This window comes from Xenopus tropicalis, chromosome 2 (assembly GCF_000004195.4).
Source record: "Xenopus tropicalis strain Nigerian chromosome 2, UCB_Xtro_10.0, whole genome shotgun sequence".
In the NCBI taxonomy this organism is placed as follows: Eukaryota; Metazoa; Chordata; class Amphibia; order Anura; family Pipidae; genus Xenopus; species Xenopus tropicalis.
In genome coordinates this window covers 112,175,232-112,191,968 of record NC_030678.2, presented here as the reverse complement: position 1 = coordinate 112,191,968, position 16,737 = coordinate 112,175,232, and the positions used below count along the sequence as shown (strand labels likewise).

The 16,737-nt window shown below is 39.7% G+C and overlaps 1 protein-coding gene across 4 annotated transcripts in view; it reads right to left on the bottom strand.

Moving 5' to 3' along the window:
* gas6 (growth arrest specific 6) overlaps positions 1–16,737 on the bottom strand; it is a 41,182-nt gene that overhangs the window by 13,612 nt on the left and 10,833 nt on the right. For all 4 annotated transcript variants that reach the window (XM_012956916.3, XM_012956918.3, XM_012956919.3 and 1 more), the window contains 7 exon segments: positions 11,663–11,687; positions 10,142–10,201; positions 6,543–6,665; positions 4,052–4,174; positions 2,243–2,368; positions 575–696; positions 343–461 (listed from right to left, as the gene is read on the bottom strand). In XM_012956916.3, the coding sequence (XP_012812370.1) occupies positions 343–461; positions 575–696; positions 2,243–2,368; positions 4,052–4,174; positions 6,543–6,665; positions 10,142–10,201; positions 11,663–11,687 (698 nt within the window).

Here is a 16,737-nt window from a genome sequence, read left to right as displayed (position 1 = left end):
TCTGTTTAGCTTAAGCAATAACCAAAACTATAGATTTTGCTTTTTTGCAATTTAATCAAATTCTCCATTGGTGGACAATTCCTTTAGTCCAGTGCTTTCTGTAATATTCCAAGATGATACTAACGCAGAAAGGAGAGTGTATTATATGCAGCGACCATGGCTGATACTTTCCCACATATGTAATAAATAGCACTAAGTTTGCCCACGTGCATTAACCAACAGCAACCAAACAGGTAACCAGTAAATGCTACCTGTTGATTGGTTGCTTTAAGTGACCAAACCTGTAGCAAACTTTGCGCCATTTGATTGGAGAGCAGGTTCAGTGCTCACACGTACCCTCACCTGGTGGGTTGCTTTCTCTTGAAGCGCAGGCGGATGACAGGCGTGCCACTGAACATTCTACCAAGGTATAGAGAATTTCTACTTTTTTCGGAGGCAAAAGGAATGCATGGCAGTATATCCTGCAAAATAAAGTCATGTTTTAGTTTGGAATCTGACTGTTCAAACACTTGAAGTTGATTGTTTTTCTAGATCTTAAAGAGCCAGTACTTATCCAGTATCCTCTATATTTTACCTCACAAGTGTTCATGTTCTGGGATAGCTTAACTCCTCCTCTCCCATCACAGTGACAACTGTAGCTTCCAGGAGAGTTCACACAAGTCTGCTCACAGCGTCCCTCTAGGCATTCATCTATGTCTTTAAGAATAGACAGAAAATAGATTTAAAAATAATGGGCCACAGCAATAAAAGTATCAGGAAAAAACTATACTGCCACTAAAGTGATTGGTGTGCACCATACAGCTACCAGTATTAATTCAATCTATTCTAATTTCCTGCCCCTACACATTACATAAAGGGCACCGCTGAATCTATGCTTCATTCAAACGTTACTAATGTTTTAAATGACCTTTTTTAAAACTATTTCACGTATTCTAAAAAAATCAAACCTTTTAAAGGACATGTAAAGCCTACATTTGCCTGCAATATAGATCAGTTAGGCATGCCTCCCCCACCCAAATGGCATTATTTGTACTGCATATATCCCCTTCGATTGCCAGCACCATCACATTTTCCTAAAGCAAATTACAGCTTTCACCCGGTGGCCATTTTTCCTCTGATACATAATCGGATACATCTAAATCTGCAAACAGCCTACACACACAGACCCTTATTCAGCATACATTCCATCAAGAATACAGGCTCACACAGGCAGAACTGTCTCTGATAAAATTTTTGCTTTGTTTGAGCACTGTAATGGTAAAGCTGAGCTCGGAGAAAAAAGTTGAAGCAGCCAGCTAGAGCTGAGTTTCTATGGGAACCAGCAATGCCATCTCTTTACTGGCTGCTAGACTGGGGGGCGTGTTTAGTAATCTGAGTTTAGAACAACTGAGCATGCCCACAAGCCAACAGCCAAAGCAAATTCCTGAGGGTGGGGGCTGAGTGGGTTACAGGAGAAGAAGCAAATCTAAGTGATTAAGGAGATGTTGTAGCCTTATTATTAACCTCTGGACAACAAGTGTGGCAGGTATTGTAAGATTTCAAAGAGGCTGTTCACGGATTAATTTTTTTTGTGTGGGGTCTACTTGTCCTTTACAGGGACGTTCTCTTTTAAATGGACTTTTAGTAGTTTATAGATGTATGATTACTAGCACCTTTTAAAATGGTCTTCGTTATTTATTTTCTATGTTTTTTTCATTTCTAGCCTCTCTAATCTCTTAATAGCCTGAAATAATGTATTGTGATCACTAACCCTGGCAACCAAAAGAACAGACTGAATTTCAGGGTTTACTTTTATTGTTATTCTTGCTTATCTTTAAATTTAGGCCCTCTACTATTAAGCTTCTATTATGACTTAAAACGGCTGCCTGTTTGCTAAGGTAATTAAATAGAGGAAAAACAACAGTTATCACTGTGCTTAAAGAATACTATAAAACTAAATACGTTATTAAAATGTTTTCTCCAATAAACCAATGTGAACTAATGACTGTGGCAAGGGATGTCACAAATTGATTGGGATTTTGATGGGGTTCAGGGAATACTATGGCGTCTGAACCCATTTCCTAATGCAGCTGGCTGCAATTTTGCAAAGTTGCACACTGGGGAAAAATGTTGCCACAACAGGAACAATTTAAAAAAAAAAGTATAAAGCTACTTTTTAACGTATCACCAAAATGCACAATGAATGCATGCATTCTATATGAAAATAAATAGCACAATACAAAAATGAAATCAGGAAGTATACCCTGGCAGCTCTTTGTCAACTCATCATATTTGTATCCGTCTTCACATAGGCATACGTAGGTGCTGCGCACATTTTTGCACTGGGCTGTCCCACAGATATTGCGTGATTCTGCACATTCATCAATATCTGTAACCAAAAAAATCGTTCCAGTGTTAATTTTGCACAGCTGCAAGAAAGAGAAAACATATTTTGTCTGTATGCTTATGTAAAGGCTGAGTTAATGTTCTATTTTATTTCCTTTAAATACAGCTATTTTAAAAAATATCCTCTACACCCCTATAAAGGGGAAACCTTAAAACAGATTTCCTAAAGACAGTCATTTGAAAAAAAGCGATACGGCGATGCAGGGGAAGCATCCACTATGCAGCGATCGATTGATCAATCCTAGCCTTCCTTCTGTATAGGAAGGAGTCAGGCTAGGATCGATCAATCGATCGCGCATAGTGGATGCTTCCCCTGCATCGACATATCGCCTTTTTTCAAATGACCGGAAGCCAAGTTTTAACAGGTATTTTCTAATAAAGCATTCAAAATACTAAATGGTTTGCAGGATAGCACAATTATTGGGGCAGGGTAGAATATATTTTTTACTTGAAAATTTTTAGTGTTACTTTTCCTTTAGAAGCTAATTTAAAGGTGAACTTCCCCTTTTTCTGTTGCAACAGTGACCTAATTGACTTTTTGGTTCAATGTCTTCTTTTGTCAAGACCTTTCTTTCCTCCCCACTTATAGACAGATTATTATAAAGAAAAGTGCCAAATACTACTGTGTGCAACAGATAAGATATTTACATTATTTATGATATTTTAGGTCAGATAGAATTACTTTTAAACAGAAAGCCCCATAAATGACAGGTGCCATTATTTTAATTAAAACATATACATTTTCCATTAAACTGGAAACCCCAGCAAACCTTTTTAGCAGAGTGCAGAAGGTTTTCCTTCTATCCAGGCAAGTCCCTTAAGACAAACACACCCATAACATGATGATAATAAACCATGTGCTATTTAATGCACTAGAAATAGCTGACCTAGGCCCTGGGGTAACATTTCAAAGGTGCAGTGGGACTTTCTATTGACATGACCATCATTGGTTGGTAGTAAAACAGAATAATGGTCAAAATTTGCTTTGGGCAACTATGAGGCTTGTATTCTGTACAATTTCAGGAATTCTTTAAAAAAGAAGGGGTGGCACAACATCATAAAGTTATGCTGATTCTGTTGATAAATCAAGCTGGGAAAAAAAAAAATCTAAGAGCAACATGTCCAGGCATGAAAGTATGTACTCTGTAACACTGCAAAGGAAAATGTTCTTAGAGGACTGCTGGTTTCGAAATATCTCCCAAACAGAAACACCATTGCAGCTGCTAATGTTTACACAAGCCAAAATCAGCAAAATGTGAAAACGGCATGTAACTGGCTGATTGCATTGGCTAGTCACATGAGGTTGTGCAGATTTGCTCTACTGAGTTGTTTTATTCTTGCCCTGTTATTTAAAGGCTCTCCCAAGTCCCTTGTTTTATTAAACAAAACAGAAACAAATTTACAATAAAACTGCCACACACGCAACAGCACTGTGGTTTCCCTTAAACAGGTGCTCTCCTGAATGTTATGTTGCTCATGACATACATTTAGTCCAGGGCTGTCCAACAAATGGCTTTGGTGGAAGATCTAACACTCCATCTGAATCCCCTATGGTCCATAATAAAAAAAATTCCCAGTTTTGGTTATATTGAGGAAGTTATATTTTAATAGAATCACCAGGTGTACTACAGACGTACAGATTATCATTTAAAAAAACGATACTTACCTATACATAATTTGTTGTTTACATGAAGCCTGTACCCGCTACGGCACAAACACTGGTATGTTCCTGGCTTGTTAACACAGATTTGACTGCAATTTCCATTGTCTGTTGCACATTCATTGATATCTGCAATTAATAAATAATTTCTAATATTAAAGCCAAAACATATGTGCTGTCCTTTATCTATAAGGCACAATGAGTTCAAATGTGGAGACTCAAATAAAAAAATTGTTTATGTATAAACTAGAGATGCAAAAGCACCCTGATCTACTGGCATATGATCCAAGTATATGTGCCCTTTCTAAGGACCTGAGGGCTTATTTACAAACACATGTGACAGTACACAAGGATGCAAGGATGTGTGTTTATTGGAGAATAAACACACATGTGTGTTTAAAGGAGAATTAAACCCTAGCCCCCCTTTCCACTGCCCCCCTCCAAGCTCCCCGCTCTATATATTCTTTTCAGAAGTCTCCTTGTGTCCTGACCTGCCATAAATTAGCAGTTGGGCAGTGGAGTTCAAAGGGGCCATCTTCACATGTCTTCTGGACAGGCCTGGATTTGTGGCAAGGCCAGAAAGGCCCGGGCCTAGAGCAGCACAAATTTAGGGCCCTGCCACACCGCAATTTTGAAATTTTGTTCCTACGCGGAGCAATGGGGACCTCTCACCACAGCTCTGTTGGCGGGATGGCAAATGCGGCGGCGCGATTTCGCGCAAATCGCGATTTCCTGAAATCGCCCCGCCGCGTCTGCCATCCCGCCGGCGACTTACATGTTCGCCGGTGGGATGGCAGGGGTAGGCAACTCGGGGAGATTAGTCGCCCGCGAACAGGGAGTTTTGCCGCGGGCGACTAATCTCCCCCTGTGTGCCAGAGCCCTAAATATCTGCGCATGCCTGCCGGTGGGGGGGCTGTGGGGTTCATGAATGGGGGGGGCTTCTCAGGGCACCCGGATAAGAAATCCGGCGCTGCTTCAGAATCTTGGAGGAGCACGTGCAGTAGATCCCACAACCCAAATCAGCTTCAACTGCGCACGCTCCTGCAAGATCCTCACTGACAACTGAGAGAATAGGATCAGAAGATAGACAGGAGATGGCACTATTAAGAGCTCTGGCACACGGGGAGATTAGTCGCCCGCGACAAATCTCCCTGTTCGCGGGCGACTAATCTCCCCGAAATGCCATCCCACTAGCGAAAATGTAAATCGATGGTGGGATGGCATACACGGTGGCGCGATTTCCCTGAAATCGCTGAAGTTTCCCTGTGTGCCAGAGCCCTAAGCTAAGCATGCAACTCTGAAGATTTATAGCAGGTTAGCATACAATGAGACTTCTGAACATATAGCTCTTGTGGGGAGGGTGCTTGGAGGGGGCAGGCAGGTGAGGGGAGGCTGAGAATAGGGTAGGTTTAAGTTCTCCTTTAAAGGTTCCAGGTAACAGGTTCCTTACAGTTCAACATTGTTGTTCTAAACGGTCTAAGTGGTTTGTTATGAAAATCATGAGCAAATGTCCTATGTACCTATTGATGCAAAGTAACCCTGGAGCTACTGTGACTCTGAAAGTTATGGTAATTCCAGGGTTCCCATAACAGGTTGTGTCACCAGACGTGATGTTGTTCTGCCTACAAAGATATCTACAAAAATTTTAGTCACAATGTACACCCACATAATTATCAAGTGCTCACTAAATTATTTTGGTTTTGATGTACTAGTCACAACTGGGATGAATGTAATGCTGAGCTCACCTGCAATGAATGTGGAAATGTAAGAACATATTCTGCATTGTGAGTAAAAATATATAGTGACTTGCATCTTAAATCATTTCTGTCATACATTGTTCAAAAATAGTTGTACAAAATGTTATTCAATTTATAATATATACATTTTCAGGCAAAAACAAACAGTTTGGATTACTGTGTCCCTTTAATGCTATCCATTATTGTATTTGCGATTTTTGGCCACATATTATTCAGGCAGATGAGCAGAATTTTACTGCCCCCGCTCGATTGGTCAGAACATATAACATTTTATAGATTGGGTCTTGAAGTCCATTAAAAATTCTTATTTTGCAACCGTCGGGGCATGAGGATAATAGTACAACGTGACCTCATTTGGCTTACAGTTTCATGTAATAGCCTTCTACAAATACATTTGGCTATGATTCATCATTAGTCCTGTGTGAAAAGTTATCATGTTGACATGACTATACAAATACAAATATATAAATGAATTGGATTTGTCAATGTGTATTTCTTCTTACTCCTAATTTTACATAGTCGATCACCATATCTGATATGTATCAAGGCGGGTGATTTATGTCACCTCAGGCCAGGTGTAATCCAAGTCAATGTTGCGGAGGTGAAATGCTTTGCTTAAAGAGCTGTTATTTCATAAATTATGGGCTATTCAAATTCACAAAAAAAGTTTTTAGTGTAAATTACAGTATAGAGAAGGCAGATTTAACCACTGTGTTTTGGTAGAAAGTCACTTTCAGTACCTGTACTGCAGCTTTTTCCAGTCCATCCAGGCTTGCAGTGGCAGAAAAAATCTCCGTGCAGGTCTATACAGTTGAGGGAACCTTCTCTATAACATGGGGCTGATGAGCACTGGTCTGGTATATCTGTGAGGAAGGGAAAATACTAACTTTTTTGGATCAAAAAGTAAAATCATTCTTCTTTTGTATCTTGCCAAGGTCAGGTCAGTGGCTAAACAGAAAACTATACACATTACTGAAGTTGAAGACTAAATATAACATAATAAAACAATAGCAAGCCTTTTATGTCAGTGTTAAATGAGGGCTGGGTGTTACTTGGGTTTAAAAAAACAACTTTGGTTTTGTTTGAATTCACCTTCCTTCCCCTTTACAGCATGTACTTTAGCCTACATATTGCTAAGACACCCTGTAAATGCAGTAGTTTATCTTTGCGGTTCACAAACAGCCTGAGGAATCTTTAGTTATGCTTGAAGTGCATCAGTACCTCAAATGCCTTTACCCTCATAATGTCTTGAGATTAAAATAACCAACACTGACAGTGATTATTCATTTAAAACAAATTACAAGAACATGCCTTTAAATTTGAGTTCTATTTAAAACTAAACCTAAAAGGGAAATGCAGTTTAGATCATTCTGTTCTGTTTAGTACTTCCAAAGGTCCCTTGAAAATCTATTGTACTCTGAATGCTTTGCCTATAAAAATGACCAATACAGATATATCTGTAAAGAGCTCATATGTTTTCCCTGTGTTTAAACAGAGTTTGTCCATCTACTCTTGTTTCCTCACACACTCCAAAAACATGCAGGAAGGTTAACTAGCTCCTGATAAGAATGAGCACAGTGTGCATAGACTGTAAACACCACTGGGGCAGGGACTAATATGAAAAATGCAAACCTCTATAAAGCTCTGTGGAATATGTTAAAGCTATATAAACAAAAAAATAATTAGAATCTACCTAAGGGCAGCCTCAACCGCATGCAGACTCTTACAACCCTATATCATCCATCATATCATTGTGCAAGCTAAATCAATACACTCAAAATGTCAGTGTGCAGACTCCAATAACATCACCACCTTTATTTCCAACCAAATAAAAGAGGCCTCGAAGCTTACTGTTATTGAAGAATGAAGGCTCAGGGCTCCTACCAGCTCTTGCCACAGAACTCACCTGTGCAGGTAGTCAGGAAGCCTCACTGGGCTATCTAGCCACTACCACTCAGTGGGATTCAATTACTAAAAATGTGCACATTTACCAAAATAAGAACAAAACACTTTATCTTTAAACTCCAACAGTTGATGTAAAAAAACAGTTAATTACTTTCTGCAGTTTTATCTGTTAGGTAACATTGGTCAGCTTGATTCTGGTAACCTTGGCTAATCTGTCTGGGTTGCATCTGGAGACCACTTTCTTGGAAAAATAATCATAATAAAAAAAATTTGACAAGCTGCGAAACAAGTGTGTGAAAAAAAAGCGTAGGTATTTTTATTGTCCTCAGTGAACAATTGGTTAGGCAGCCGCCCAAAAAAATTGTAATGTGTGCTGGGAAATGATTAACTGTTTGCACTGCTGTGCGCTGAAACAACACTATTAGAGCTATGAGAATAGTATTATCTATTGACACAGAAAGATGACACACACACAATGTATTTCTAATAAATGCTTACATGTCCTTGAAATCTGCTTTACTGTGTTATTATACAGTGTGGTCAGACAAGTTTTTCTGTATCAGCAAGTTAATTTATTTTTTGTTTTTTTCTATGCACATGGAAAACAAACTTTGTACACCAACTCAGCCTTCTTGCCTCAAGCAAGGTTAGTGGGAGAAGAGGTTAATACTTTTGCCCAATGCCTCCATTATGCTCTGCTAAGGGTTTTAATAACTAATCCATAAAGAGAAGTTTATCAAGGCACTTCTTGAAGGCTTCTTCAAACCAATGTTGACCTCAAGACACAGTAAATATAAAACTGGTGTACCAAAAAGTATTGTTTAACAGTAATAACTACACATATAGACACCTACATGAACCAAAACTGACATCTGTGCTAGTTAAAGTGTGTTAGTATTAAGAGATCCTAATAGTCGTAGGAATAATATTTAGCCTGTAGTGATAAACAAGCTGGATAAGTGTATCACGTAACATAAGCAAAACTGGATTCTTGCCATGTGTAGGCCTGCGATCAACAGCAGCTGATTGGGATAGCTTATCTTGCAGCTGTGCCGTGAGTTTCGGGAAAAGGAGGAAGGAATTGGGGAACTGGTTTGGAATTTGAGAAATTCTGTGCAAACAGTTCTCCAAGCTACATCAGGCACAGAGCTTCCAACAACAGCAAAGCTGTCAACATTATTAAAAGGAAAATATACTTATCAAACAAGCTGTTTCATTGTGATGATATAGTGTACTAAGTTTACAAAGAGCTGAAATCGACAAACAATTTAAATTACAGCATTGCTGCATAGGTGGGGCTAGGGCATGGAAAAGAACAGTGCTGGAGGGCTGACCTGAGGTAAAAAGTGCATGAGGGCTGCCCTGGAACAAAAAGTAAAAGGTACCATGGAAGAGTGTCAGAGAACAAAGATAGGTCTGGGGATGGCCAGAATGGTGAATGAAGGAGAATGGTAATGACCAGAGTAAACGTCATCACATCTCCCCGCCTGGATCTTATTTTTGTGTCATTAGCTCAGAACACAAACAGACCAGGTGAACATATTAAACTTGAATAGTCATCAGATCTATGTTTGTATACATACGAACACAGAATTTTTAACTCCCAAGAAAGTTTAATAAAATTGCTACAGTATAATCCTCTACATTTCAACAAATCAAGTAAACTTTTTTCTGAGAGTGCAGTTAGAACAACCTTTAAAAACCATTAAGAAAACCTTGAAGAATGTAAATCTTTAGGGCCATGACAGACGGGGAGATTAGTCGTCCACGACAAATCTCCCTTGACGTGGGCGATTAATCTCCCCGAAATGCCATCCCACCGGCTAGAATGTACATCGCCAGTGGGATGGCATACGTGGCGCGGTGATTTGCCAAAATCAGCGAAGTTGCCTTGAGAGGAAATTTCGGCACCGCATATGCCATCCCACCGGTGATTTACATTGTAGCCGGTGGGATGGCATATCGGGGAGATTAGTCGACCCGCAACAAGAAAGATGTCGTGCGGCGACTAATCTCCCCGTCTGCCCCAGCCCTTACCTGCAAGCCAATTTACATTTTGTATCCTAGAAGAAATAAAGTGCAACATAACTAATGTTCACTACAAAGCAAAAAAGGAAAAAAAAAAGCAAAGTACAGGGTGAATAAGGTTTAAAGGCAGCAAAATTTCTTTAAAGGGCAAGGAAAGTTATATTCACTGGGTAGTGACAATTTGTTAGGTACCCTACCTCTCAATGGGTAACTCAATTTACCAGTGATTCCTTGTGCCAGTGAATGAACAGGCCAGGTGAATGCACACTAAGATGATGAGATTTCCAACTTTACTATAGTGAGCGTGCGTTGGCCCAAGGCATTTTTCACCAAAGAGGAAGGGGGATCTATTTATATTGGCATCTTGTGGCTAATTCAATAATTAACACAGCTTGAGAACACTTACTGTGTATACATGTTGTCAGGGAGTCTTTTCTGTTAAGAAGCCTGTATCGCCGATTGCACTCTGTATAGGAGAAGAAACATGCTTTATTACATTTTGTTCAAATGCCAAATGACAGCTTTGATTTGAGTGCTGCCAAGAGTGTGTCACTATTGCTAGGTGACCTACTTGCAACATTGTGGTTATTAAAGGGATGATTTGTAATAAAAAGGTTAAGAACATTTGCTTGTCCTGCTGCTGTCACCTAAGGGTAATGTCCCACAGAGAGATTAGGAAAGGCTTCTCAGAGAGATTAGTCACCCGCGGTAGCAGAGATCTGTGGTGGGCAACTAATTTCTCCTTTCCACCAGCAACAAAGAGAATCGCGAATGCTTATGCATCACTTCAGTTTTCCGTAGTGGCGTGAAGTTTCCTTCTGCAGGCAACTTCAGAAAACGATGCATAGCCCTTTCCACTGGCTATTCCCTTTGTCGCTGATGGAAAGGCATTTTGGAGAGATTAGTTTCCAGTAGTTGCCAACGGCAGCCGAGATTTATTGTGGGAGACAAAGCTCTCCCTTGGATATTACCCATAACTTTTGGGGATACAGGAAGTTGGTTCAGTTGGTTCCATTTCCTGGTCCTAAAGAAAGGTTGGGCATGCTGAGTATTCTAGTTCAGGTAACAAACAAAAATTAATTACAGTATAGCAGCTGAAGAAAATTTTACACTGACATCCAGTAATGTCAAAAAGTATTTCCTAAACCGCAAAGCAAAAGAATAACAATCAAGACCACCCACAAATAATACAAGTAGTTATTTCCCACATGTTAACAGAAGCTGGAAGTGTGGCGTGAAATAGCAAGAATGTGTTTTTAACATTCCTACAAATGTTGTTCCACTTTCAAGTAAGTCAAGTGAAAATGCCAACCAAGTTCTGCTAATCCTGGAACATGTTCTTTCATTGTGACACATACATAACATGTACAAGCAAGTACTGAAGGTTCATCTAGAAGAGCATATGCCGATGTGATCCTCACCCTGACATACATCAGTTGGGTAGGCCTGTTTGAGGTCCTTAAACATGGCCAGTTGGCAGCTTTTTTTTTTTTTTTTTTAAGACTGCAGAAGACTTTAAAAAGCAGAAAAGCATTGTTAAAAAAAAAAAAGATTGGGCTCCCAGTATGATGTCGCTTCTGTTTTCTCAGCTTTATATCCACCTCCACTACTCATGTCACCTCTAGTTTAATAGACTTCCAGCAGGGGGCAGGTTGGTTGTGGGAAAGCTTTTGTTTGGGTAAGTTCAGTTAGGCAAACACATTGCTGAAAAACAGGGCATGTGGGTCTGGGTTGCACACGAGTCTGCTAAAACAGACCTCCACAGGACAAGCACAATCTGTCATTTTTGAACTTTGTACGCTGCCTACCTTTCTCTCCTTGAATTGCTATGCTTGGTTTTGGAGCACAAAGAACTTTGGCCACCCCCATGAAATATATGCAAATATATGTATGTACATAAGGTAAATTATATGTTTAAAACACTTACCTAAATATTTTGGGTAAAAATATTCCTGTTAGGAAAAAAAGAATTTTATTAACTAATTATTATATTTAGTTTACATATACAGACATCTAACCTGATTCTTGATAGAAAGTTAACTTTTCAGGTCTGAACTGCATGAATAGATGCTTGTACCATCATTTTCATACTATTTACATACAAAATGGGATCCTTAAAATACAGCAGCATGACACAAATATGGTGGGGAAAACAACCCAAAATCTATAGGTCTAATTAATTTCAACTAACCAATTTCACCAATTTCTGGCACATAGGCTCTGTTCCTTGAATTAATCAATTTTCAACTGGCTAAAACCCCATGGTGAAATTATATTTTCAACTCCCCCCCTTCCCCCCCCCCAACTTGGAAACATATGTTTACATTGTTTATATTATATAGTACGGCAACAATGGAGATTTAAATTGTTTGGGTCACCCATTAGTCAATTAACATAAGCGCTATCACCTTATGTCACCTGGGTAAAATAGATAGACTGCGCAAAATAAAAAAATTTCAATATAGGTTAGTTAGGCAAAAATGTAAGCTATAAGGGCTGTAGTGGGCAGATGTCTAACATTATAGCCAAAACTTTACTTCCTGCTTTCAGCTCTCTAACCTCTTAGTCAGTTATGTCTAACATAATGGCCAGAACTCTACTTAAAGTTTTGGCTATAATGTTAGACATCTGCCCACTCCATCCATTATAGGAATAAAACTGGCTCTGCAAATCAAAGTGCACCAAGCCGACAGAAACAATGGGCAGACTGTAGCAATCTACCTTTGGTAATGGCTATGGAGCTCTAAATACAGAGCATTTAGAAAGCTGCTTAAAATTATATTGTCTTTCATTATGCAAAATTGTATTTTTGGGTTGCAACCCTTTTACTGGCTAGAAGCATTTTGAGCGCAAATCAACTGTACGTAGTTCTGTATGTAGCCAAATCATGATACAGCTTGTCAATAAAGTTTGCCTGTCCCAACAGGAAATTTTGCCAGCAAGAGGTGGGATGAAATGACCTAGAAAATGGCATAAAAGGACAATGAGAGATACTTAAATATAAAGAAATCAGAAAGAATCAAACTGGAAAAAAATAAAGAAGGTAGCAAGAGCTACATTTCTAAAGGCCTAAATATGTTTCTTGAAGCAGAAAATGTAATTTACGCAAAGATCGAATGAAAAATGATGATAAAAATGGTACACTGTGTACAGGTACTTTGATTACAAAATTATAATCTGTAAATATCCTTCAAATACGAGGTATTTTGTAAGAAAAGTATCACTTTCTAAAATGGAAAGTGATGTGTATGTGTCTAAAATGGTTGATAATGTTCCTTCAACTGGGAAAAAAAGTGAGGACAGTGACACATGGGGAGATTAGTCGCCGCGCGACAAATCTTCGTTGTCGCGAGTGACTAATCAATGCCATCCCACTGGCCGCATACGCGGCGCTGCGATTTGGCGAAGTCGCCTTAAGAGGAAACTTCGGGTGACCTGGGCAAATCGTGGCGCCGTGTATGCCATCCCACCGGCGATTTACATTCTAGCCGGTGGGATGGCATTGCGGGGAGAGTAGTCGTCCGCGACAACAAAGATTTGTCTCGCTGTGACTAATCTCCCCGTGTGTCACTGCCCTAAACAATTACATATCCTATTGTTGTGACTAAGAGAGCACTAAATGTATGACTAATGTGCACTAAATACTGGCTAGGGTATAAGATCAATAAATAATATAAAATATTTTGACTATTTTTGGGGGGAATTTTCTGTTTAGAAGCATACAATGTAGTATTTGGAAAAGGATCTAAAGCAGGGGTCGGGAACATTTTTGGCTGAGAGAGCCATAACCACCACATATTTTAAAATGTAATTCCATGAGAGCCATACAATATGTTTGGCCACGGATGCTGCGGGGCAAGGTAGGGTGGGTCCCAAGGATGGCAGATGCGATGCGGCGGAGGGCGTGGCCTGCGCTCGGCAGATAGCAGATGTGTTCTAAGGCTTAGAACACATCTTCTATACGCCGTGTGCAGGCCAAGCCCCCTGTTATTTTTTTTATTAAAGATTTGGCAGCGAGCCAGATGCAGCCATCAAAAGAGCCACATCTGGCTCCCGAGCCATAGGTTCCCTACCTCTGATCTAAAGCAATTATTTTATTTAAGTATCCCTTTGTATCTTTAATGCATTTGTGTATTTCAAAACGTCACTGTTGTAGTCTGCTCTTTATTTCTTTTTCTTTTTTTTTCTTTCTGAGTCCCCCCTGACCTGGTAGCAGTGCAGTGCAAATAAAAGTAACTGATCTTGCCATATGTCTCTTTACACCAGGGATCCCCAACCTTTAATACCCGTGAGCCGCATTTAAATGAAAAAGGTGTTGGGGACCAACACAAGCATGAAAAAGCTTCATGGGGTGCCAGTAAGAGTTATAATTAGCTACTTAATAGCCCCTATGTGGACTGTCAGCCTACAGAAGGCTCTGTTTGGCATTATACCTGGTTTTTATGCAACCAAAACTTGCCTCCTTACCAGAAATTAAAAAATGAGCACCTACTTTGAGGCCACTGGGAGCAACATCCAAGGGGTTAGTGAGCAGCATGTTCACTGGTTGGGGAACACTGCTTTAGACAATAAGCAATCCAGGTAATTACCTAAAAGCTTTGCCATAAAGCTAGGGAGAGCTGTTTTATATTGCCAAAATGAAGGAGAAAAGCAGACAGGTACCTTAAAACAGAACTGCAGGAGTTTTGAAAATAACATTTTCCCCAAAAGTCTCTGTCTCTTTATGAGTATCCCTTTAAATATGACATGAATATGGATGTAATCAGTTCTTTGTCCCTTTAAAACAATTGCATAAAAGACAAAGACAAATCAGAGGTCAAAGCTGATGTGTGTGTGCATTAATTGTTCTAAGTGACAGTGGAGACTGTTCTCCCTAGTGTGTGGATAAGCTGCCCTTTGTCTCTTCTTACAAATGCACTGAAAGTGGTAGCTGAAGCTCTCATAGCAACATCTAAAGTGAAAGCAAAATTCCCCTCCATCATCCTTGCTCTATTTTTTATCGTGTGTCAGGGAAATAATATTCAAAAGCATACGATCTGAAACCATTGCAGATACAGCAACTTTACATGATGCACACTAACACAATAAAAGTATATTTTAAAGGCCAACCAGCAGAAACAGGTAGACCATGAAGAATGCTACTAAAGGTTGTTGAATGCCAGAAGGAAACATCTGTGGGATGTAAGATGAGTTGTATCAGATCTGCAGAGGTGCAAAGTGCTCAATGTGTGTAGCAGCCAAAACAGAGCTGTCCAAAACTAATACAGGAATGGCAGAGCTTAGAGAAAGGCATGGCAGACACATTGTGAAGACAAAGAAGCAAAGTGTGAAGGAAAGGCAAAATGATATTTTGTTGCTGTTACTAACTGATAATGATCAAGGATGGCAGCTACAGTGTTGTGCGAGGCCAAAAAAAGCCTGTCCTCACATCATCTGACCCTAGATCTCATTATTGAAATATTGGCTGGCGTGATGTCCTTTCTGTAGCACACAATTCCCTGCAGGCTTGTCCCAGCTCACATCCATTAGTTCTTTGTTCTCTGTGCCTGTCATTGCACTGGATCAGTAGGGAATTAGCTTATATTCAAAGATGAGTACAAAACACTAACAATGTTATAGCTAAAAACAAATTCTTAAATGTTGTTTTAAATTAATAATATAGCTTAAAATAACTTTCTTTTAGCTGAAAGGTCATGAGATGGCATGCAGCAACAATAATCATTTAGATAAAAAAAAATAGTACATTTTTTATTGTCCTGTGGCAGTCCATGCAAGCACAGCCAGTTCCTGATGATGGCATGTAAACTTACATTATTTAAAGATAAACTGTCTGGCCATAATCATGCCATTGTGTGGTGTTATAAAAGACAAGGTGGCATAGATATTATGACCAGCCAAGAGAAAAATTAATAGTAAACTGGCAGCAGGAATATCACCTTGAGTTTTTCTGTAGGCAGTACTTTCTGTAATTTGGATCTCTGTTTGAAAAATCATTTAAACCTTAAATAAACCCAGTAGGATTGTTTTGCCACCAATAAGTAATTCTACCCTGCCCCAATAATTGCCCTATCCTGCACACCATTCTGCACTATACAGAAGGAAGGCTAGGATGGCATTCACTGCATCGCCGTATCGCCCTATTTCAAATGACCGGAAACCAAGTTTAAGCAGGTATTGTCTAATAAAATAGCATTCAAAATAATAAATGGTGTGCAGGATAGGGCAATTATTAGGGCAGGGTAGAATAGATTTTTTACTTAAAAATGTTTGTGTTACTTTTCCTTGGAACTTAGTTCCTTTCAATTAAAATGTCCAAGGTTGTACTGGGCTGGTAGGACACCAAGAAAAAAAACCCAGACCCAATTCCCATCTGCCTCTCCCCCCATTGCTCTCTCTTTCCCAATTGTGGCAAAGTATAAGGAACACATGTGGGGGAAGGGGCTAGCGATGTGTGAGTAGGCAGTTAGGGGCTACCCCCAGTGGGCATCCCACACCCCAGTCCGACCCTGAAAAGATCCCCAGATTATGACTTCCAGAATTAAGAATTCCAGCAAGATGATGTTGAAATTCACACGCTTCCAAATAAAAGATTCTAAATGGTGTGCTATAACTCTCTTTCTCACTCCTGGCACTAGAGCTTTTTCAGGGCCTTGGCCTCATTCACTACCCAAGTCAATCCACCAGGCATTCCAAGACAACACCAGCCGCCTTCATATTCACACTCTGAGCTTCTGTAGATCCATCTTTACATCATGCAGCCACATCCTTGGCTGGGAGGATGGCCCTACCAAATGATCAGAATGGGATCTCCATATAAATAATATATTTCAACCTAAATAGCAAGGCATTAGCCTATGATGTGATTAAGCACAAGCTCTGACATTTAGAGCAATGACACACCAGGAGGTTAGTTGACCGCTATTAATCTCTGCTACTGTGGGCAACTTATATCCTTCAAATTATCAGTTGAAAAGCACACGTGGCATGGTTACTTTGAGAAGT